Source organism: Lynx canadensis, chromosome C2 (assembly GCF_007474595.2).
Source record: "Lynx canadensis isolate LIC74 chromosome C2, mLynCan4.pri.v2, whole genome shotgun sequence".
NCBI lineage: Eukaryota > Metazoa > Chordata > Mammalia > Carnivora > Felidae > Lynx > Lynx canadensis.
Genome location: NC_044311.2, coordinates 37,576,349 through 37,596,627, shown reverse-complemented (window position 1 = coordinate 37,596,627; position 20,279 = coordinate 37,576,349). Strand labels below are relative to the sequence as shown.

General features: G+C 36.0%; 1 protein-coding gene across 4 annotated transcripts in view; it reads left to right on the top strand.

Annotated features, from left to right (window-relative positions):
* Positions 1-18,842, top strand: part of XRN1 (5'-3' exoribonuclease 1) — a 122,069-nt gene extending 103,227 nt beyond the window's left edge. For 3 of the 4 annotated variants that reach the window (XM_030330621.1, XM_030330624.1, XM_030330623.1), the window contains 10 exons: positions 2,103-2,164; positions 3,667-3,777; positions 3,933-4,055; positions 4,516-4,675; positions 6,831-7,012; positions 8,616-8,729; positions 8,824-8,926; positions 12,359-12,397; positions 12,747-12,907; positions 13,940-18,842. In XM_030330621.1, coding sequence (XP_030186481.1) covers positions 2,103-2,164; positions 3,667-3,777; positions 3,933-4,055; positions 4,516-4,675; positions 6,831-7,012; positions 8,616-8,729; positions 8,824-8,926; positions 12,359-12,397; positions 12,747-12,907; positions 13,940-14,242 — 1,358 coding nt within the window. In that variant the 3' untranslated portion in view covers positions 14,243-18,842. The remainder of the gene's footprint in view (positions 1-2,102; positions 2,165-3,666; positions 3,778-3,932; positions 4,056-4,515; positions 4,676-6,830; positions 7,013-8,615; positions 8,730-8,823; positions 8,927-12,358; positions 12,398-12,746; positions 12,908-13,939) is intronic. The other variant, XM_030330622.1, reaches the window with a different exon arrangement.
* Positions 18,843-20,279: the final 1,437 nt, after the last annotated feature.

The following is a 20,279-nucleotide window of genomic DNA, read 5'->3' as shown; positions in this document are numbered from 1 at the left end:
CAAAGACCGGTAATAGACAAAAAAACCTATTCAATAAATTTCATAATCTGTAGTAATTATAAGTGCTATGATGAAAAATAAAGCAGATTAAAAGTATACGTCAGGCTCTGGGCTGATGGCTCGGAGCCTGGAGCCTGTTTCCGATTCTGTGTCTCCCTCTCTCTCTGCCCCTCCCCCGTTCATGCTCTGTCTCTCTCTGTCCCAAAAATAAATAAACGTTGAAACAAAAATTTAAAAAAAAAAAAAAAAAAAAAGGGCGCCTGGGTGGCGCAGTCGGTTAAGCGTCCGACTTCAGCCAGGTCACGATCTCGCAGTCCGTGAGTTCGAGCCCCGCGTCAGGCTCTGGGCTGATGGCTCGGAGCCTGGAGCCTGTTTCCGATTCTGTGTCTCCCTCTCTCTCTGCCCCTCCCCCGTTCATGCTCTGTCTCTCTCTGTCCCAAAAATAAATAAACGTTGAAAAAAAAATTAAAAAAAAAAAAAAGTATAGATGGGGTGGTATTTTATTTTTTTTTTTTAATTTTTTTTTTCAATGTTTATTTATTTTTGGGACAGAGAGAGACAGAGCATGAACGGGGGAGGGGCAGAGAGAGAGGGAGACACAGAATCGGAAACAGGCTCCAGGCTCCGAGCCATCAGCCCAGAGCCTGACGCGGGGCTCGAACTCACGGGCCGCGCGAGATCGTGACCTGGCTGAAGTCGGACGCTTAACCGACTGCGCCACCCAGGCGCCCCAGGGGTGGTATTTTAAGTAGAGTGGTCAAGGGTTGCCTCTCTGAGGACATAAGTTTTGAGCAGAAACACCAAAAAAAGGGAGTGAAATGGGGTAAGTTATGCAGAACGTTTGAAGAGCTTTCCAGCAGAGGAAATATCAAGTGCGGAGTCCTGAGTCTAATTTATTATATTTGATGTATGCATGTATCTTATGTGTGTGTGTGTGTGTGTGTGTGTGTGTGTATCTTACATATATTATAATAATGGTCTTTTAAAATATTTTTTTAAAAAGCTATTTTCAAAAAAATTGTGTGGTTTTATAACTTTGATTCAGTTTGACAACCACTTTGCACCAGTATCTATATGTTATTTTTGTTTCATTTACGTTTTTAAATTAAATATAGATTGATACCCTATAAATCTGATAAATATAGCTTAAAGGTTCTATATTTAAATGGAATGCATTGTGATTTTTCTTCAAATTATTATTTACATGAATGCATGTAACTACATTAGAATTCCAGTTTTGTTGTGTGTGTCTCAACAAAGGCTTAATGTCAGTACATGTTAACTTGCTTTTTCTTTTCCTCATTTTTGCAAGATTACTTCCTTCCCTTCTTCTTTTCCTTACCTCCCTTTCCTCCTCTCCCCTCCTCTATTTACCCTCTTCTGTTCCCTGTCTTCCTATTTTTGCTCATTTCTTACCACCTCTGTTCATCTCCCCTTCACCCTCCTTCCCTTCCCTTCTCCCTCCTTCTTTTCTCACCCTCTCTTTCCTCCTTTGTCCCTTCCTCCCTCTTTTCCTCTTTTTTCCTTTACTCCTTCGTCTTCTAATTTATCCTTTTCATTTTTCTTACCATTCTCCCAATTTACCCTTAACAGAAATACTAAAATAGCTTCCTAGTTTTTCTCTTACTCTTTATGCCACTGCCATATTTTAATCTTCCTAAGGCACAATTCTGATGAGATCACTACTTGCTCAAATCCTTTCTGTCATTGGTTGCCCACTGCTTACTGGATTAGCTCCATTATATTCCTTGATCTCCAGTGGAACTAGTCTAGTAAGAGTTCCATAAATACATTCCTTGCTTTCTGCTTCCATTTCTGTTCTCCTGTTATTTCCTTTGCCTGAAATGTTTAGCCTCCCTTTGCAAACCTACATACTTCAAGGCTCATTTACATGTCACACCTTTCCTTTTCTCTTGTTGTTATCTGTGAGTATATCTTCTTCCGCTCATCCAAATTAAAAGTTTTTCAAGGTCTGGGCCTTTGTCTTCTTAGAATTCTGTGAATTTTCAATACAGAGTCTTGCTGTGGTAGATATTTGGTAAATTTCACTAGTTTGCAGCAATACTTTTCACTTACCAAAATTCTTATTTTCTTGTCTCTAGTTAAAGAAGAGTGTAAGAGTCCTAAAACTGAGAGCCGGTCACAAAAAATGTCAAATAAGCAGGTAAGCTTTCTTAAATCAAATTCTAGTAGCCAGCTTTTTATTACAGTGGGTAGCTGTGTGGCATCTGAATTTTGCTGCCCAAATCCATAAGTTGCCCAAATCCGTAATCACTTGGATGGGAAGTTACACAGCTAGAGTCAGGATTTGGAACTAGAGATACTTATACACACATACATATATATAAATACATAAACAGATATGTATTTAATAGTTGGGTGGCTTTGAGCAACTCACTACATCTATTATAGCCTCAATTTCTTCATCTTTTCTTTTTTTAGAGAGAGAGAGCACGAGCAGAGGAGAGAGGCAGGGGGAAGAGAGAGAATTTTAAGCAAGCTCCACGTTTAGCGCTGAGCCCAACACGGGGCTCGATCCTACAACCCTGGAATCACAACCTAAGCCAAAATTAAGAGTCGGTCGCTGAACCAACTGAGCCACCAAGGTGCCTCCTTAATTTCTTCATCTTTAAAATGCAGGGTTGCCTGCATGGTTCAGTCAGTTAAGCATCCAGCTCTTGATCTCAGCTCAGGTCTTAATCTTGGGGTCATGAGTTGGAACCCCACGTTGGGTTCAGCACTAGGCTTGGAGCCTACTTTTATAAAGTAAATAAATAAATAAAAATTAATTAAATGGAGATAAAAATAGATTTATCTCACTTGATACATTTAGTCTGTATATACATACATACAAACATACCTACGTACATAAATGTATGTATGTATGTATGTATAAAATCTGTGGAAATATGTGTATATTCAATGATTCATTTAGGATCAACATAGCAAAGTTAATGGTTAAGTGTGTGGAGTAGCTTGGTGTGGGAGGAAGCTGAGGTTATTTATGTTTGCCTTTGTATAGTCTCTGCTGATTGATAAGGAGAGTATATGCATTTTATGATCAAAGAATAACAAATTTTTATTCTAAAAACATTCAACACATATACTTATGGTATATGTACTTTCTATATGCATATTTTTTAATTTTTTAAGAATTTTATCTCTTATAAGTTAGTCATATATCAAATATATAAAAGGCACCTTAGCAGAATATTTGGCACATGCCAGGTTATCAGCAAATGGAACCCATTAATATTTAGATACCAGTAATGGTTGACTTTTAAGGCCCTCTTTTTCTGAAATTCTTATGCTATAATTTCCTTTCTTCTAGGAAGGGATTTATAAACTTTGTTATGGGTTCTTTCTCAGAATAGTGTTTTTAATGCTAAAATACTTAAGACTTGAAAGAAAATTAATTGTATTGAAATGCAATTAGAATCACCACTATTGCTTCATTGAAGGAATATTCATAATTGAAGGAAATGCTAAATCTCATTTAGAAGTTAATGAAGATGCAGATCTAATTTTTTTCCTCATCCAACTTTACAAGCCCCGTTTTTAAGATATAAAAGAAAATGGCACTTAAAAAAGTTTGCAGTAATTTATTTGGAACACTATTAAATGGCAGCTATTTGCACAAAAAGCTCATTCTTAACTCTTTTATAGACATTTGGAGGGCCTGCCAAATGTAATATTAAGCTATTGAAGAGAAATGAAAGTGCAGAAGTCTCAGAAAACCAGAAGGTTCTGACTGGTTACCCAAATGCTGTTGATAAGGTAAAAGACCATTTATTCAATTTCTGTTGCCAAACTTTAGCAGCTGGGAAGATGATTGGGTGAAAATTCAAATGATCGTTTTTGTACCTAAAATTCTTAGCTTTTTCCGTGTCCTCATATTTTCATCTTTATGCACAAAATATTTATTCTTTTAGCCTAACCCTGGAATTGAGAACTTTTTAGCATCCTTGAATATCTCCAAAGAAAATGAAGTACAGTCATCTCATCATGAAGAGCCTCCAAGTGAAGAACTTTTGTCACCACAGTCATTTGCTATGGTTTGTGTTCTGTAGGAGCTTTTGTACTGTCTGTAGTAATTTTACTATTGTGGCGCATGCATACATACCCCATGCAACTGTTACAACACTTTTATGTCCTGTGGACTGGTATGTTGCATCATTATTGTCATCTTGTAGGGAAAACCAGGCTTCCCTGGGCATTTTAGTTATCCGTATGTTTGGTTTTTTTAGACCTGTATGTTTGCTTTTCAAACATTGCCACCAGGTAATTTGGTCAAGTTAAGCAGAAGAATAAGTACTGTTTCTGTGGCAGGAAATGTGGACATTTTGTTTCAACTCTAGACTGTTGATTTTGCTCATTCCTTACCTGAATGTAATTATCATCTTAATTTTTAACACTAGAACTCACTAAAAGAAAGGTTAATAAGCTCTGTAACTCTAAGGTTAACTTTTCTCCACCTACCCCCACCATCTCCATTCCAATTATTTTCAAAAACAGAAAGGAACTCGGATGCTTAAAGAAATACTAAAAATTGATGCCTCTGATACTGTGGACCATAAGAACGAAATGAAGCAGTTTGGTAATGAAGCCACTGTTTCCTCTAATAGAAGAGATGAATATGGACCTTCCTCACAGCCTCAACAAAATAAGAAATTAAGTACGTGAACAAAGTACTAGTACTAGTAACCAATATCATTTCAGATGTTCCGTTCATTTGGGTTGTTTTATCATGTGCTTTTGAAGATAAAACTACTTGTAGTTTTAAAAGAGTATAATGAAGAGTAACAAATAAGAATGTAATTTTTATGCTGTGTCATTAAATAATAATATAACTCTGTAACTAATAGCTCTATAGTCCCTAAATGTCTTCTTATGATTACTTAAATTGTGCTTTTGCAGATATTCATTCTGTAGTGCCCAAACCTAGACAAGTTTTCACATTCTAGCTTTTTTTCCCTCAGTAATTTAAAAATAGTTTTGTAACTTAAATACATTATTTAACTTTACTAAGATTTTAAGGGGTTTTTTCATATTTATAAAATGAGAATAACATTGTAAAGGACTCTTGCAATAACTATATGATACATACAAAGCAGCTTGCACTGTGTCTGGCATATTACAGGTACCAATATACCTATAATTGATATAGCATTATGTTCTAATAGCTTGGCCAATAGAAGAAGCTACAAAATCAATTATAAATAATTAATGGAGGTAGACACTGTAAAGTGGGTGCTTACCTTAAAATTTTGAAGCCTATAGCATGCCATCTGGCAAATTCATAGCCAGATTGGTTTTTTTAAGTTTATTTATTTATTTTGAGAGAGAGACTGACTGAGAGCACAGGAGGGGCAGAGAGAATCCCAAACAGGCTCCACACTGTCAGCACAGAGCCAGATGTGGGGCTCAAGCCCACGAACCGCAAGATTATGACCTGAACCGAAACCAAGAGTCACACTCTTAAACGAAGTTAGCCACCCAGGTGCCCCATAGCCAGATTTTAGTACACATCCATATTTGCCCCTACTGTCTCTGTCCCCTATACTTCAGTATTTTGTCTGTATAATTATCTGCAAAAGCCTACCAGGAAGAATGACTAATGCAAAAGTACGTGGGGCCAGAAATTTCTCAGGTCAAACAAACAAACAAACAAACAAACATCAGTTTGAAATAAGCAGAACTGACTTCATTAAGCATCAAAATCTGGAACAGAATCAGAGCCTAGCTTCATTTATTTTATATTCCAGTGAATAATAAGATAATCAATTTAAAATTTGAGTAGCTATTAGGAAACTATCCTGGTGACAGACATGCTCTTGGAATAACAAAACTGGAAAAAGATGGTCTTGCTGTCAAAAAACAAGTAACTTTTATTTCAGAATAATGAAGAATATATCTCTTAAGAGTCGAGAGCTCAGAATCCAGCCCAAGTAACAGAGTTTGCAAGTTGTGTGGCTTTAGGCTAGCAACTTAACCTTTTTTTTTTTTTAATCTATAACGTGACAGGTTTAGGTTCATTCTTCACTGGGGTATGCTCTTGTTCTATTAGTTTGTTCATCCTAAAGAATGTGAACTCTTAGAATGTTTTAATCATCTGTAAAAGCACTTGAAAGGGTTACTTTTAGAAAAACTTTTAAGCAGCTTCATTTTGGAGCAATAAGACCATTTATCCATGTGTCTCAGAATGTAGGATGGAATTTTGACAAGAATGAACCCAAAGCCTCAAAACTTAAGAATTAATTATAAGGTGCCTGGGTGGCTCAGTCCTCTGAGCATCCGACTTCGGCTCAGGTCATGATCTCACAGCTTGTGGGTTCAAGCCCCGCGTCAGGCTCTGTACTGACAGCTCAGCGCCTGGATCCTGCTTCAGATTCTGTGTCTCCCTGTCTCTCTGCCCCCTCCTCTGCTCATGCCATGTCTCTCTCCGTCTCTCAAAAATAAATAAACTTAAAAAAAAAAAAAAAGAATTGTAAATCAACTCAAAAAAAAACTATTTGCTTATTCAAATTTTGCTTTGCTCGAAAATAACTATGTAGTCATTAATCTCTCAAGATGTCAGTTTTTGGCAGTCAGCTACTTACCATGTTTTAAAATCTTCATCATGAATCATTACTCAGTTACAGTCATTTAAAAATCTGTGTTGAATTCTTGGTAATTTTAGGCAGTACTAGATAGTTCTTCTATTTGCTTCATGGGAGATACCTCTTTTCACCTTTTAACAATTTTTTGCTTGTTATCTGTAAAACCCTACAATAACTGCATAGTTCAGTATATCATTTAATATAGATATATTCTTTTCTCTTTTTTGGTAGCATCTTACATGAATAAACCTCACAGTACTAGCGAATACCATAATGTTCAGCCTATGGACCATGTGTGTTGGCCTGCTCCCAGCCATATCCCTCCTGTGTCCACACCAGTAACTGAACTTTCTCGAATTTGTTCCCTTATTGGAATGCCACAACCAGATTTCTCCTTTCTTAGAACACCACAGGTATAGTATGCTACTGTTCCATTTATTTAAGTTCTTTAACTCTGATCTTAAATAGATTAACTGAAAATCTTTGGCTAAAAATAATATAATGGAGCAGAGTTTTTGTACGTTATGAGCAACATAGATTTATTCTTCCCACTATGGCTCACTCATATTTATGCCAGAGCCCTCAGAGATGCTGACAGAGAGGAACCTGGGCAGCACGTAGTCTTGGACAGATTGATAGAGCTAGGGATCTTGGTCTATAGCAGCAATTTTCAAAGCTTTGGCCTAATAAACTCCCACCTTTTTTTTTTTTTTGAGGACCCCAAAGGATTTTTGCTTACTTGTTTTATATCTATATTAACTGTATTAGAAATTAAAACAAAAAATTAAAAGCATTATTTATTAAAAATAACCTTTCAAAAATTTTAGTGAGTGGCACTGCTCTACACTTGTACAAATCTTTTCCATCTCTAGCTTAATGGAATAAGCTAGATTCTCATATCTGCTTCTTACTATCAATCTCTTATGATTTGTTTTGGTTAAAATACATGAAGAAAATCTGGCCCCAGACAGACTGATAGTTAGAGAAAAGGAGGGAATTCTAATAGCCTTTGCAGATAGTAGATACTTTTTGATACTACATTAAAATATGGTATTTCCTTAGAAGTTAGTTGCAGTGTAGAATCTAAAGCTATATCAGTGAATTTTTTGTCCTCTATATACTTGTGAGAAACTGAGAGTGGAAAAGACAAATAGCACCTTAATATCATTATTAAAATAGTTTGGACCTCAATGACCTCCTGAAAGGGTTTCGGGGACCCCCAGGGGCCCCAGACTGTACCTTGAGAACCACAGACGATAGGAAAGGTTATTTGATCCTCTTTATATCCAAGTTGTTAATATATTCTCACCTAAAACAGAAAGTAGGCTTAAACTCACAACATCACATAAAAATGACTACCTTTTAAAAAAGTAGAATTTTTAAAAAAATTTTTTTATAAAAGAAAAAATGTGTAATAAAGAGTTGTAACTTCTATGTGAACATAAAATTGGACATAACCTCTAAGTCTTTTAGATTTTGGCAGTTAATTCATATTAATGAAATATCTGCTAATTGGAGGATGGTGTAAAGCAGGAGTCAGAATTTTTTTTTTTTCCCAAGGGCTAGATAGTAAGTATTTTAGGCCTTCTGGGCCATATGGTCTCTGTCACAGCTACTCAGCTGGGCAGTTATAGTATGAAAACAGACTTAGGCAATACATGAAAGAAGGGACTTGGCTGTGTTGCAAACACAACCCTTATTTATAAAAATAAGCAGAAGGCCTAGTTTCCCAACCCTTGGTATAAGGAAAAAATTTTGTTGGCTTTCATTTGCATTAGGATGCCTGACCCTTCAGCTAGCTTAAAGAGCATTTTATTTTGTAAACATGGCAAGATAAAGAAACAATTCTAAAATTTTGCAGGGCAACCCAAAACTTAAAATGATTGTCCTTTGTTGAATTTTTGAATTCTTTTTTATAGAATGTCACATGAAAGTATTCTACTTGTTTAAGCTTGAGGGGAGAAGGTCAACCTCCTAGACAGATAACTTCATAGACATTCATGTTCTCTTTTTTAGACGATGACAGTTTGCCAGGTAAAATTATCTAATGGCTTACTGGTACATGGGCCACAGTGCCATTCTGAAAATGAAGCCAAGGAAAAAGCTGCACTTTTTGCGTTACAACAGTTGGTAAGAATTAATCATGACTTCTCTACTAAACTTTTAATTAATCTCTATAGATGTTTTTGTTGCATTGTCTTCTAACTTTTAAATACTTCCTTAGGGCTCCTTAGGAGTGAATTTCCCTTTTCCTCCACCAATATTTCCAAATTATCCTCCTGCTGTACCACCTGGAACCATTCCTCCAGTTTTTCCTCAACCTACTGGTAAGATACTTGGCCTTTTTAAATATTTGTTATTGAGTTTCTGTTTTTAGAAAGTTCTTTTAAGAAGCATCATTTTGAGGAAACCAAAAATGTATTTAAATATCTAGGGAATGTAAGAAGGAATTGTGAGAAAAATAAGACTGGAACTAGAGATTGCAGATTTATCTAGAAATACCATTCCCCTCTGTAGCCTCTAGTCTAGCTGAAGTAGGACTGTTCTTTGTTCTAGGCAGTCCCTTATTCCCCAGTAGCTGCCGACAGATGAATTTAGGTTTAAGTTAGACATCAAAACAGAGGTGGGAAAGGGGGAAGGAAAACAAGTGGAGGGAATAAAGAACAGATAAGGCTTTGAAGCTGTGGATGTGAAAGAAACTGCCCTTGATGATGAAGCTTCAAAATGAAGAATGAGGAGTTTCTAAGTTTACTGTGTGTCTCTTAATATTCTCTCATAACTGTCTTCCTCTTTCAAATGTAGAGCCTGAGTTATCAAGCAGGTAGCTCCCTGCTTCCTGTAGCCATTTGGGATCTTCCTAGTGTTCTGAGGGAATAAAATGGTCACTCTGGAATCAGAACTCTTTTTGTCCAGGGTCTTTTACTGCCTGACTTTGCAAAAATCATATAACTTCTTTGGGAATCCATTTTCTTATTTATGCTAGACTTTGTCCAGGATTTCTTTGAGACTACCATTTTATAATTTTATGATTCTAAATCTTAAGCTTATTAAACTTTTCTTTTATCACCCCTTTTTCCTAATAGCAGTTGGCTTCTTTATATCCTACTCATTATATTTTAAAACCAATCATTTGTTTATTTCAGGTTTAGAAATTTTATTTTCTGAGATATTAGTGTAGGAGCTCTACACAGCTAATCCTCACTACAAACATTAGAAAACTTAATAATGCATATTAAACAAATTATCTCTTCTCTTGGCCCAAACTACATGAAACTGAACAATAAATTATTTTAAAAGTGTAAACCTTTTACACTTATAAGGACAGAGAGCTAAAAGAAGAAATATCAGCAGATTAGAGATTTGAAAGAGTTCATGATGAGAAAAGCAATTCACAGAGTAATAACTAATTTAGCAGAGCAGGGATAAGCTACCCTAAAATATCTGTAGAAGATAATCCAAATGAGATGATGAGCATCTCTCCTCCCTCATAAATCCTAAAAGTTTCAGAGCTTGAAAGTATCAGAAGCTATCAGAGCTTCCAATGAGGCATGGGCTGAAAAAAGGGGGATTGTTTCAAAGTCTGTATGTGGAGAGATGGGACTCCTCAGATACCACCCCACACCCCTCAGATACCACCTTCAGGCAAAGCGCTGGAAGTATATTCTCCAGAGGACTCTCTAGATTCGGGAACACCAGGCACAGAGTACAAATATTTGGCTGAAAACTGAGATTAAGGTAAAGTTCCTTTTCCTTATCCTGTTCTCAGTTTGTAGCCAGCCATAGCTCATGTAGGAAGTTGGAAGATGGTTCTTTTCAGAAATTCACTGAACTATAAAGAAAATACCTGCTGACTTTTGGAGAATATATATATATAGTACAAGTAAAAGCCAAGAGATTTCTTTTTTTTTTTTTTTTAAGTTTATTTATTTTTGACAGAGAGAGAGACAGAGCCTAAGTGGGGGAGGGGCAGAGAGAGGGAGACAGAATCTGAAGCAGGCTCCAGGCTCTGAGCTGTCAACACAGAGCCCGATGCGGGGCTGAAACTCACAGACCACGAGATCATGACCTGATCCTTAGTCAGACACTTAACCGACTGAGCCACCCAGGTGCCCCAGAAAAGCCAAGATATTTAAATGTTAATCAGGAGAAAAAACTTCAGCATCAGGTTAACATTTTTAAGTTATTTTATAGATTCCTACTTGATGATATGAAAAAGTCCCAGTGGAAAAAAATGGAGGAAAGTGTATTTTATGTTTAGAAAAATGATTCATTGGGGAAATTGTGGAGTTGATCTATGCATAAGATTACTATAACATCTTTTAGGGGCACCTGGATGGCTCAGTCAGTTATGCTCCCAACTCTTGATTTCAGCTCAGGTCATGATCTCACAGTCGTGAGATCAAGCCCCAAGTTGGGTTCTAAGCTATACATGGAGCCTGCTTAAGATGCTCTCTCTCCCTCTCCCTGTACCACTGCCCTGCTTGCACACGTGCTCCCTCTTTCTCTTTCTCAAATAAATAAATAAATAAATAAATAAATAAATAACAATATAGCACCTTTTAAATAGATCTTCTTAACATTATGACAGACACCAGAGTTGCTTATAGGTAGTATCAAGGCCTAATTTTATAAATATTTTTAGCATTTTTCATATTAAAAGTTTTTTTCATGCAAGAATTTGTACATGTTTAATTCAGAATACTAAAATACATTATGATTCTTTTCTCCTGATCCAAAACTTTTTTAAGTGGCTGAATTATCAAACTATCCTATCTTATAGGTCTGGCTGCCTTTTTACTTCTCTGAAAAGAAATTTTGAACACAGTACATATCTTCCTTCAGTGGCAGTGTGCTAGTGTCTCACTTGTCATTGTTTAATGTAGTAGTTTCCATATGCGGCCCTGGTACTAACTGAATAAGAATCCACCTGTGGAGCCCATGAACAATACAGATTCCTTGGATTCCTCAAAAAATTAAGAATAGAGATACCATATGATCCAGCAATTCCACTTCTGTGTATCTACCCAAAGAAAACAAAAACACTAATTCAGAAAGATGTATGCACCCTTATGTTCATTGTAGTATTACTTACAATAGCCAAGATATGGAAGAAACCTAAGTGTCCATCAAGGTACAACAGAGAAAGACAAATATCGTATGATTTCTTCTATATGTGGAATCTAAAAACAAACAAAACAGAAATGGACTCATAAAAAGAGATTGAACTGGTAGTTGCCAGAAGAGAGGGAGTTGGAGGATGGGCACAAGAGGTGAAGGGAACTAAAAAATACAGACTTTCAGTTTTGTACTGATCAAGTCAGGGAGATGAAGAAGTACAGCAGAAGGAATGTATTCAATAATATTTTAATAACTTTGTATGGTGGCAGGTAGTTACTACGCTTGTCATGGTGAGCATTTTGCAATGCATATAAATATCAAGTCAGTATGTTGTACACCTGAAACTCATATAATCCTGTATGTCAACTGTGCTTCAAAAAATACAGATTCTTGGGCCTCTGTGAGTCTGGTTTACTAGGTCTGAGGCCTTGCCTAGGAATCTGTATTTCACAAGCTCCCCAAATACTCAGATATAGAAATCAGGTTTGGAAACCACTGGTTCAGTGTGCTTTTAATATGAAACAAAACGTAATGTTTTAAATCCTTGAATTACAAATATTAGAATAGGGAAAAGAAAGATTCTACATGTCATATGAAAGTGATCAGATTTCAAGACTTGAGTTTTTTTGGTTTTTTTGTAGGCTGGGATCACTATGGAAGCAACTTAGCACTGGGGGCAGGTGAGATCCTTAAGATTTCTCTCTTTTTCTCCCCCAAGGGACAGTTTCATGATCCTTTTATTATTTTTTTAAATAGTATTACAAATATTCCTGAAGTTCATATTAGTATATGATACCATTGGCCTTTGTAGGCCAGACAGCATGATAAGCTGACTTCTATAGATGGCTTATGGTCCTAAGGGGGTGTCCCGAGGTGTAATGTTGTAAGCAAGATTAATCATAAGTTAAGTGTATATATGCCCTTTGCCAAAATGATAAAAGCCAAAAAAAGGGTAGCAGAAGGTCTTAAATTTCAGGGTTTTGATGGTACTATTTTACTGAAAAAGAACTTTTCCATGATTTTTAACAGCTAATATAATGCCTTCATCATCTCACCTCTTTGGCTCAATGCCATGGGGACCACCAGTGCCAGTTCCTGGGAAACCTTTTCATCATGCTTCATATTCTGGGACCATGCCCATGGCTGGGGGAATGCCGAGTGGTGTGCACAATCAGTTCATACCTCTACAGGTGAGACCTGAAAAGAGAATTACTATATATGTGTGTGTGTGTGTGTGTGTGTGTGTGTGTGTGTGTGTGTATGTGTGTGTATCATATATGACATATGTATACATATGACATATGTATATGTATACATGCATATGCATGTGTGTACATATGTGTACACATGTGTGTACATATGTATATACATGTGTATATATATGTATATGTGTGCATAAATACATAAATATGTGTGTGTGTGTGTGTGTGTGTATATATATATATATTACATTTTATTTATTTTTGATAGAGACAGAGCACAAGTGGGGGAGGGGCAGAGAGAGACAGAGACACAGAATCCGAAGCAGGCTCCAGGCTCTGAGCTGTGAGCACAGAGCCCGATGCAAGGCTTGAACTCACAAACCGCGACATAATGACCTGAGCCAAAGTCGGACACTTAACTGACTGAGCCACCCAGGTGCCCCAAGAGTTACTGTATTTTTTAGAGAGTTCATTTTTTAATGCTCAAGGACTATTGAGAAAAATTTGTTTATTTAATAATTACTGATTCAAGGCCAACTAGAAGTCCAGTACTGGCCTGCATGCTAAGAATATATATTATGACCATTAGTCGGGGCAGCTGGCTCAGTTGGTAGATCATGCGACTCTTGATCTTGGAGTCGTGAGTTTGAGCCCTACATTGGACGTAGAGATTACTTTTAAAAAATTAAAAATAATTTTTTAGAAAAAATAATACATTTTGACCAGTGGTGATCAATCTGACCTGGTTCCTGCTATCTTGAGTTTGTGTTCTAATAATTAATAATTGCAGCAAGTAACATTTTTTTTCTAGCACAAGTGATTTTAAAATCAGGAATATAAATTTTCTTTAAGTTATGGAGAATTTTTAAATATTTAAATGCCTTTAATTGCTGAAGTCTGGTTTGGAGATTATAAGTAGAAATCACAAGTCAGCATTATTGACAGATATTAGCAACATGCTTAATGACCCTAGTTTTTTCTGCCTGCATTGTTAATTAATGATGCTTTTATTCCTTAAAGGTTACTAAGAAAAGGGTTGCAAACAAAAAGAACTTTGAGAGTAAGGAGGCCCAGAGTGCTCCAGCTACCCCACTTCAGACTAGCCAGCCAACATCTTCCAATGTCACCAAAGTGATTCCACAGGAGACTTCATCAGCTTCCTTAAAGTCCTCTCAAATTACTCAACCTGCTTCTTCTTTTCAAGTTGAAGGCGCCTCCCAAGGCCACAGTATGTCTCACCACAAGTCAACACCAAGCTCTTCTTCAAGAAGAAAATCAAGAAAACTGGCTGTCAATTTTGGTGTTCCTAAACCTTCTGAATAAATTTGGTACTTGGAATTAAATTAATTTCTTTTCTTTCCAGCCAGCTTTTTAGAAATACATATCTGTGTCTCATAAAAAATTGGAATGTGCTATTTTAAAATAATATGTTTCAATTAAAATTTTTGATTTGTTGTCAGGCACTTTTCATGCTATATCAAATTGTGCATCTTAAACATGTACAGTTTGTTTTACATCAATTATACCTCAGTAAAGCTGTAAAAAAGAAAAAAAGCTAAATTAAACCTTGTGTTAAAATAGTATCAGTGGACTAAGCATTAAAATGTACCACTCTAACTATTGGCCTCATCATTAGAAGCATCCTAAACTATGACGTAGACATCATAGTGCAATAATAATAAATTTTGACACTCTTGAGGGATAATTAAATGGAGCGTGAAAATCGGGCCTCAAGTATAATTTACCAAATGTGGATTTTATTTCTCTTTTTAATGATGTAACAAGTTTATCAGGAGAATGGCTCTTATTTATAAGTATTTTAACTTAGGTTTTGTTGTCTCTGAGGGTCCTTGAGACCTGCTGTGAAATGATCACACTTGTGGTGGTGCTGCCAGTTTTGCTTTATTCTAGATTTTGTACCAAAGCAAGTTTAGAATATTGGTCAGAGTATTTCATTTAACTGCTTAGAACTATAAATAGCAATCTAGATTTGAGCAAGTAATTACAATTTTTTAGATTACTCAAAAACCAGCATTAGTGATTTCTAATAAATTTAAGTTTCAAATTCTACAGGGTACAATGACCACAAATTAACCTTCTAACAGAGTAAAGTAAAATCTATTAATCATGTTGTTAGTTGAAATAAATTGTGTTACTCTTTTGTATAGCTTTTTACCTGCTTACCTAAACATATGTGAGAGCTCCACTGTTGATCCTTGTAGTGCTTCTTGGGACTGATGAAATTCTAATTTTTAAAAAAATTCTTAAGGTGTGCTATAATATAGGCACAATCAGTTTGTGGTGTACTTAATTTACATGACAAATGCCTGTCTCATTCTGTTCCCACATTTTTAGCTTTATGCTGAACTGTTCAGTGACGCTGGCATTTTGTCTTTGCATGTCATGTGTGGGTGTGTAGCGTTCAAGCTATGGCTGTTGAAATTATTTTAGAATTTATGAAAACTTCTCAGTGGTACCAGGGCCTGAGTTTTTATATATATATTTATCCTTTAGTTTTTGTGATATGCTTATATTTTTAAGGAAGTAAGTTATCATACTTTTTTAAGAGTAGAAACCATAATGTTTATATGGAGCTGCTTATTATTATATCCAGTTTCATTGAACTCATTAAAAACTCTGCCATGAGTCTTAAAGTAGTCTATTTGTTTTTTAATGCTGGCATTGAACTAAATGGATTCCTTTCTCTAACTGCTGATTTCAGAGTTTCTCTATATGTTAATAGGATATTTGTATATTAGTAGTGCCTTTAGTATAAGAGATAAATGTTCATTATCTGGCATTTATTATAGTCATGTGAGTTTCTGTGATTTTATTTTCTGTTAATTTTCCAGATTCAAATGTTCATTGGTTCCCAGCGTTCCCTTGTTGGGAATGTTTATCTGTAGTGGGATATTGAATAATGAGGCTGAAATAATTCTCAATGTTTGTCCTCATTATCTCACAGACTCTCTATTTATTTTAAAAGGAAACATCTATTATAGGAATACAATACAAAAAAGTGAAATTATGACAGTAATTTTCTGTCAACCTCTACTACTTTAAAGTGTGTAATATTTTTCACCTTATGTACCTGTACAAACCAGCAGTCAAGAATTGTCTCACTCATCATTGCTATGTGACCCCTCTAAAAATAGTGCACAACCCACATCTTTTTTAGAGTACAGAGCATGTGCCATCTTCTGAAAACTCCAAGAAAAGTTCCAACAGGCATATTGCCACCGAACTCATAAAAATATTTCCCGTGTTTGAGCAAAGTGAGCTGATAATTCTCTATGCGTAGGCAGTAAAAGTGTTTTCTTTTTGTTTTCTCCCTTTTTTAAAAAACATAGTATTCTAAAGGTCAAGATTAAAGAGAGATTAAAATAGGAAAGCGCTTGATAGTGACTAGATACTGGTCAAGCCTTCATGTCTTTTCCTTCCCCCTTGTAGACCTATTCCAGATGTGGGCATGAGGTCAATAGATCAACAGGACTTGTGCCTCCCTGTGGAGGCTGTGAGAAGTAGAGGCTGTTTTTCTCTCATGATAATCTTGAGGAGACTGGATTCACTGATAGTATGGGAAACTTACAATTTTTCCCTTTTGGATGGGGCAGACTCAAACCAGCTCAAAGTATAGAAATATGCCCATTTGTTGAATCTGTTATAAACGTTCAGTGAAAGCTGTGGTCTGTATAGGGCACGGAAGAAGAGAGTCCCCAAATGCTTCATGCTTCCACATAACTACAGCAGTTAAATCTAAATATTCTTATTCAATAATTTCTTTTTTTTTTGAGCGCATTAAATGAATTTTGAAGATTGATTCTTCTAGTCTCATCATACCTTGTTACCGTTTCCTGCATTACCTGATCATTACCTGAGTTTTATAATTTGACAGAATGTAATTGATTTAAACATCATGTAGACTAAAGTCTTAAACATCAGAGAGACAGTTGCATGGAAAATTATTTTTGCCACTGTGTGTACCTTGGTTTCAAGTTAAGACTTCCTTGCTTTTCAGAGGGATAAGTAGTTCCTTTAGAACTGAAAAGATAAGGTGTTTTTTTTTTCTGTTGGTGGGAGAAATAACTCTTAATGCAGGTTTTTTGTTGTTTATTTCCTCTTCTATGATCAGGTGATCAGGTATTTGCTTTGGTTTTAGACTGATATTTCCAAACTAATCCAAATTCTTCGTTTCAAGGGGAGGGTCAGTGAAGAGGTAGAAGAAGCAATCTAATTAAATAAGATCAATCACTGCATTTTCAGACTATATTTCTAGCTCAAGGAAGTAGATAAGCTGCAGGGGCTTTTTTATTCACTCACTTTTTAATCATCTGTTCTATTTGTATTAATGAATCATACATTTTTATAATGGTAGTCTAATTTTTACATTAAGTAAATAGAACTGTCCAGATCTCCATTGAAATTAGGCCTAATGTGCTTTGTCTCATCGTTCAGAGCATCTTTTTTAAAACAACTGTGTACACTTCCACAACTTTTTGAGCTTTCTATCTTTCTTAGGATCATATTGCTTTCAAATTACATTTTTACTGTAGAGGACAATTAATGTATTGGAAAGAAATAACTGTGACAGGCATTCTCTACTCAAAAAAAAAAAAAATCACAGAAGTTCCTTTATCATTTTTCTAGAGATAGTGATAGTACTCAAACTGGCAGTGTTCTTTACATATATTTTGTAAGCTTTGTCAGTGGAATAGTCTTTTTCATGGGAGCTTCCTTTTCGTAGTCAGGATAAGGCTTAAAATTCCAGAAATGAATATTTTTCAAACTGACCTGGTTCGTATTTCCATCAGACTTCTCCATCTTCCACCAGGGGGCAGTAAGAGACAGTGTTGAAACAGAGAGACAACAGTGCTGAGTCAGCAGGCGTGTGGAAGTGTCAATGTTACAACACTGAGTTAAAAGCTCCGACGGCACTGATTTTTTTTTTTTTTAAGAGGGAAAAAAATGTATAAAATAGTTTTAGTAATGAAGAATATCAGGAATGTAGCTGCTTTTGTATTTGTGTGTATGTCGGTGAACCAACAATTATGCCTTTCTCAATCAATGCATTCAGCCATCTCAAGTGCAATTTGTGATGGAGACTCTGGTTTCCAATAGATAGTTTTACGTAGTTAAACCTGTAAAAATTAATTTTTTTCCAGAAGTACAGCCATTGCTGTTGATTTCGGCAGTTGGTATACTATTAAATTGCCTAGGCCAAACAATTAAGCTTCTACAGATATTTTAGTATTGTGAAGCTAAATTCTCATACTGTTTCTCATGAAATAATAGGACTGAGAATTTGGTCCACAGTTTGCTTTAAGTTATTTTATTCCTTTCCCTTTACAGCTAAGGGGCTTTTTCCTTTGTTTTGGGGTTTGGTTTTTTTGTTGTTTTGTTTTGTTTTGTTGCTTCAGGTCTCTTACATTTTCTTTTGCTTGCACCCAGTTGCTTCTCTGAGGGTTTTCATCTATTTTGATATATGAGTAATAAATCGTGTGCTGTATAATTAAAGTGTTCAACATTCTGTTCATTTAAACAATATAATTCATACATATGTATCTTAACTCATTTCTTTTCTCACATAGCTATTTTATAAGTAATTGGAATTTTTCATTAGATCTTATACAGAGCAGTATTTTATTAAAAATTCAAAAGGGAAGACTTTTATGTGCTCATTTTGTAGTTTTGGTTTTTTAAATATCTTTACATTGTCTGCAATTAAAGTGTTTTAAACTTGCATTGGAATGGACTCCGAATGTATTTTTGTGTTAAGTTGTACATTTGTAGATTTCTAGCATGAAGTTAGCCTCAAAATGTTGTGCAGAAGGATTTTAAAATATGAGAGTCATTGAAAGAGTTAAAACATCTATACATGTTAAATGCTATATGGATTTTAATTAAACCCTTGAGAATGGTTTCATAAGCTGTTTTTTCTTGTATATTTACATTAGTATCAAAAGTAGAAACATTACAGTATTCATTTAAACCCTATATCTTTTTATATCTGTATCTTGAATCTATGTCATTTAAACTGAGACAGCATGGTTAGTGGAGAAAGTCTGAAGACTGTATATTCAGATGGCCACTGTTCAGATCCTTTCTCTACTTATTACTAGTTGTAAATAAGTCATTATATTAGCTTTGGCAAGTTACATAAGGTATAAGCCTCAGTTTCATCTTCTAAAAGGAAGAAAACATTCTTCATGTTGTTAATATGTATAAAGCACTATGTACATACTAGGTGTATTACAAATGTTAGTAAATAAGTATTTATCCTTTGTATATGAAGATCTATCCCAAATATACAGTCCTCTGAATGGTGCCAAATGCCTTTATGCTTTTCCCACTGAGTCACTCTCCAGTATCCAGTTTGTAGAGTCCTTGTGCCTGACCTGGCCATCTGGGAGACTCTTCTCTCTCTGTTCTTTTTTCCTGTCATGATCCCCTGTATCTTTTCTACCATGCAAGGGAAGGTTCTTACAGAGCTACATAGAAAGAGGCTCTCATTTCTACTCATAAGACTGGGGAATCTACCAAGACTCACATCTTGCTGATATTAGCCATGTCTCACAATATAACTCCAATGCATTATTTTACCAAAATCTTCCCATGGTATGGGTGAGAAGGAGTTGGAAAGAAGGGCTTAAGGAGGGAAGAACATCTCTTGCTACTGTATCTGCTCCCAGTCTGCCTGATAAATCTCAGACTGCCTCTAGTGAGACTAGACTTCACTCAAGACTCTAAAGAGCAATCACATCCTGATACAGTATGTGCCTCCCTGATCCAGCAGGAGGCCTGTGGTCTACACTTACCAATGGAAAATTAGCTAGCTATTTTCCCACTCCATTCCCCTAGACTGCCAGCTCCTCATATTGAGATCCATAGTAACCATTCCTCTTCACCCCAACTCTATAGCATCATTGGACTTCTCTCCAATCTTGGTACCAATCTTTTGACTTGAGCATCAAAACTAAATAAACCAAAACCCATTCAAGCTAGCTTAAGGAAAGGAAATTTGTTGCAAGAAATTGGGGCAATCTTACAGAATACAATCCAGGAAGTACAATCAAGGTTCTCAGGACCTGAACCTTAGGGGGTTACCTTCCAGTGCACTCTGTCTCCTCTCCATGGGGCTATGAGGTCTGTGGTCTCTGTGACTCTGTAGGTCAGGTCACTCATCTGTAATAGTGGTGAGAGGGGAGGGGAAGGCAGGTCATTTTGAGCTGCTCCTACCGGCCTGTGAGTTGACAAGGAAATGCTGACCTCTCTAAGCCAGGCTCTTACGCAACAACCACATCCTGGTCCAGCAGTTCTTACAGTTTTTACATAAAAGAAGGCCTGCAAAACAGCTTTACCC